Below are 4,313 nucleotides of genomic sequence, written 5' to 3'. Positions count from 1 at the left end.
AAAAAAGTCTACACACCCCTGCATGATTGGTTATCAGTCACATACACAGTCAGTAACTAAACACAAATGTATCCAAGTAACTGCAACTATGTATATGCATTTATAAGTTACTTAATATTCAAGTTCCGAAATGTCAGAAAAAGCCTACTAGAACTTAACGCGGAGACATTTGAAACAAGTTTGACAAGTCCTTGCTTCATTCTGAGAGGGTGTGCACACTTTTGCAAAGACATCTGTCATTATTCTTTTACATTCAAATCCCGACAATGGACCGAGGGCGCGTAGACTTTTTTTCGGCTTTTTTTCTAGCTCGGCCACATACGTTACTGATGTGCTCCTGGGTGCGTCTCAGCCGTTGCATCTCGGGCGTGTCGGACACCATGCTGAAGCCTCGGCCTTTGCTCTCCTCGAAATCTTTCTTGTACTGCACCTGCGGGTGGTCAAAGCCAGGTGGCTTTCATGTTATTTGAGAAGTTTCTCTCTAAAATTGAGGTGGGAAATTTGGGGACCTGGCTCTGCAGCTGGCTCTGCTGCCTCAGTCGCAGGTTCTCCGGCGTGTCGGCCACGATGGTGAAGGACGTCTTGGGATAATGCCTGCGTGGAAAAGTCGCTATACGCTCAATAGAATTTCACTTGGTGAAATTTTCAGTTTCAGTTTTTTTTTTTTTTTTTGCGTTCGTTTTTTCGTTTGTCGTATATAAAGAAACAACGCGCCGGAAACTTGAAGTCGAATTTCGTTTTGTTGTTTTTCACAGATTTTTTTAAAACTCCATAGCACTCATTTTGAGAAAAATGCAGAAAAAAAAACCCTTCAAAATATTTCGTTTTTTTGACGTAGCTCACATTTCAAAACAGCAAATTTTGAAGGAAAATGTAGGAAAAATAACGTAAAAAAACACAATCAAAATTTGTATTTTCAAGATTTTTTGATAACATCGATAACCGTAAAAAAAGTCGCGCATGATATAATTTCCCGTGTTAGGTATAATGTCTGCGATATATCATCTATGACTTTTTTTGAACCCCACAGCTCTTGTTTTGAGAAAAAAGTCATTATATTTCATTTTATTCTGTGTTTCACGTTTCAAAATAGCAAATTTTGTAGAAAACAACGTAAAAAAAACAAACAGAAAACTTGCATTTTCACCAAGTAGTTCCCTCCTATTGGTCAAAAAATTTTAATAACATAATAAGCAAAAAAAAGTCACTTATGAAATAATGTCATGTCTAATGTCTGAAATATGATGTCACAGGTTCCAAAAATTCCCAAGCCAGCCGTCTATTTTGACGCTATCGCTAACTAGCGCGAACAATGCCGACAGGATGCTGCTTTGTATGCTGCCCTAAATAAAGTTCCAGCATCAGAAATGCCGAGTGGGCGGAGCTTAAGGAAACAGCGGCAGATGAATGCTTGTGGACGATTGTTCGGAAAAGGCCAAGAAACAAAGCGCGCGCGCGCGTGTGTGTGCGTCATCTCACTCCCATTGAAAGCTCCGTGCAATTTTTGGGTGTACCATGAAGCAAACATGCTAACAATTTCACTCCCGATTTCATTTTCGAATGCAGCGTGTGAATAAATAAAACAGTGATGGCAACGTTAGCGTGTTTGTCATTTGTGATTAAACACACACCCACACACCCGGTTTCTAATTTCCCTCTCGACTAGATCTTATTAGAGAAGCTCACGGGGGGAAATGGATTCAAGCGTCAAAGCGTGAAAAATGTACGCTGGGGGGGAAAAAAAAAATCGCAGCGATTGCTAACTGCGCGGCTAATAACGCGCAGAGGATAGTGGCGTACAAGTTCAAAATGTCGCGCGTGATGGAAGTAAATGCAGACATCGCTCAAGTCAAACGTTACGTATGACATCACGAATGACATCACGAATGACGGGGCGGGACTCACGCATTGCAGTAGGGCTTTTTGTCGTATCCTTTGTAGTTCTTCATGTTGAGGGTCATCTTGCAAACCTCGCAGTGGAAGCAGCCTTTGTGCCAGTTCTACACACACGTGCGCACAGGCGTTGTTATGTTCTCTTCCTGTTTATGTCCTTACATACATACAAGTCCGATTTGGAGCCTGATATCACGCAATTTATTTCAAAGCTTTTCCAAGTACAAGACAATGCATTTTGCGACTGTTTGATTGACTCACTATCACCCCCGGAGGTGGTAAGCATTATGACAAGGCGTACCCGCACCTGCAAGAATTTCCACAAATTTCCTGTGGCCATTGAGGTTCAGATGCTGATGCACACGCTCAACGATTGGTCGCCACCCGACACCGGGCGCAGCAGCCGCTTGACGAGGCTTAATAATTCATCAACATTACGCTGCATGCCATCATTTATGTATGCGGCGTTCAATATGTGAAGACTGAATGACTGAGTGAACGCCCCCAAAAAAGTTTTTTTCTTTTTTTTAATGACGAAAATAGCACTCTATAAAGTCAAGATATGGTAATGATTATATTTTAATCACAAATTTTATCCGGCTGCTCCATGTGATGTGCATACTTCGGACACATGGGGGCAGTGTGAGGCGACATCACAATTTCGCAGCAGTAATATTAGTCTATCCTGGCAGAGGATAAAGAATATATGCCTGTGAGTCAATCATATATCCGTTGCTGCCGTGTTGACGCTGTTAGCTCATCTATGGACTTTCCCATTATGTGTTAGCATTAAGCTAGCAGAGACATAGTTTGTTTTACATACATAAGGTCTAATTCAAAATTTATTTTACATTTAGGCAACAAGCAACTGGGACTGATTCGGTGAAATGGCCCGTGTGTGTGTGTGTGTGTGTGTGTGAGAGGCAGGGTATTGCAAAGGATTGTCCAATAATCTTGATCAGCTGGTATACGGTAAGTAAATAAGCAGCTAGAATAGAACCAAGAATTAGCAAAGCTGCTAATTTACTTTCTTCATGTCAAACATTGGGAGAAAACTTTTTGAAGTATAGTATCTATTTATTCTTTATTTATACGTTTTAATTTAAATGGCCATTATTCCTTTTTTAATTGATATTATTGATACGCACTAATCGGAGTACTGCTCCATGACCATACATTTTTCTATTGCAGGTTTACGTCTAATTTAAAATCACATTTACTTCCTTTCAAGTCTGACTAATCAAAAAGCAATTTTATGTAACAAAAAAAACTAACAAAAAAACCCCAACCCCTATTGCATGACTTTTTATCTATGACCATATCTAAGTTTTTTCGTCTGAACAAACAAACAAACAAAGAAAACATGGATTTTCACGTCTTAATTTAAAACAAATAAAACAATAAAACAAATAAAAAGGGTACATAAGGAAAGCAAAAAGTTCAATCTCCACTTCGCGGATTTTCAAGTGTGGGTATTTTGGGTAACATAACCCCGTGATAAACGAGGGAATATATAAATACTGTATCGTATAGAATAGTATATTTACCCTTTTGAATTGATTTGATCTTGGATGAACAATGACACTCCCATGAACAATTTAAAACTGATTGGAAAGGGGGAAAAAAAACTGCAAAACATTAAAAAGTGAAATGATGCACGTCAATTGCGATAAATACACTTTGCTAAATGTTCATTTGTACGTGTCAATTCACAATTCCGAACAGAGCCCAGAACTGTCCCCAAGTCTTTTATTTATTTAATTTTATTTTATGGTAAGCAGAGAGATGGATGATAAAGGGCTCACCTTGTCCAGGCAGCTGACTTTCTCCGTCGGGTAAACAATCTTCCCGCAGCGGGCACACTGGGGGTTCATCTTGGCGACCGGAAGTACAAAGTCGGGGTCCTGAGGCTGGTGAAGTCACAGGGAGGACGACGCAGGAGCTTGTGGCTCCGGAGTGGAAGCTGCTCCGCCACCGAGTAGCGAACAACTAGTGCGACACTCGGCCAGTTCGTCAGTCAAGAGCATCCGAGCGCGACAAGCTCGCAGTACTTAGCAAAGTCACCGGAAGCACGAGAACTGCTTCCTCCCGACACGCTTCCATCACGGTAAAAGCACCTTTTACATTTTATTAGTTTGTTGTTGTAATGCAGAATTTAACCTTTAGAGGACGCTAAATGTACGTCAAACGTGAACAGCTGTCAGTATTGCGCTTGTTTCCTTTTACACACGCAATCTAGCTAATAAACATAAGCAAAAATGTTAAACTCATGGATGCAAATTTCTGCATAACAAACCTAACTGGTGAAAATATTTTATTGAAAATTATACTATACTTTCATACCATTTTTTGATGAAAAAAGTACTGTACTTAAAATATATATTGAAGATAAGCATCTTTATGCAAGTTTCATTGGAATG

General features: G+C 39.9%; 1 protein-coding gene across 1 annotated transcript; it reads right to left on the bottom strand.

The window, feature by feature from the left end:
• Positions 1-97: 97 nt before the first annotated feature.
• On the bottom strand, positions 98-3,943 carry LOC148408103 (LIM zinc-binding domain-containing Nebulette-like). The gene is made up of 4 exons (XM_088401755.1): positions 3,699-3,943; positions 1,906-2,000; positions 510-594; positions 98-430 (listed from the first exon to the last, which is right to left on the bottom strand). The coding sequence occupies exons 1-4, from the start codon at positions 3,765-3,767 to the stop codon at positions 254-256; spliced, it is 426 nt and encodes a 141-aa protein (XP_088257881.1). The 5' UTR covers positions 3,768-3,943; the 3' UTR covers positions 98-253.
• Between the last annotated feature and the right edge of the window lie 370 nt (positions 3,944-4,313).

This window comes from Hippichthys cyanospilos, chromosome 19, assembly GCF_059441005.1.
Source record: "Hippichthys cyanospilos isolate Australia breed blue-spotted pipefish chromosome 19, RoL_Hcya_1.0, whole genome shotgun sequence".
Taxonomy (NCBI): domain Eukaryota; kingdom Metazoa; phylum Chordata; class Actinopteri; order Syngnathiformes; family Syngnathidae; genus Hippichthys; species Hippichthys cyanospilos.
The sequence above is the reverse complement of the archived record's forward strand: the minus strand, read 5'-3'. Positions and strand labels throughout refer to the sequence as shown.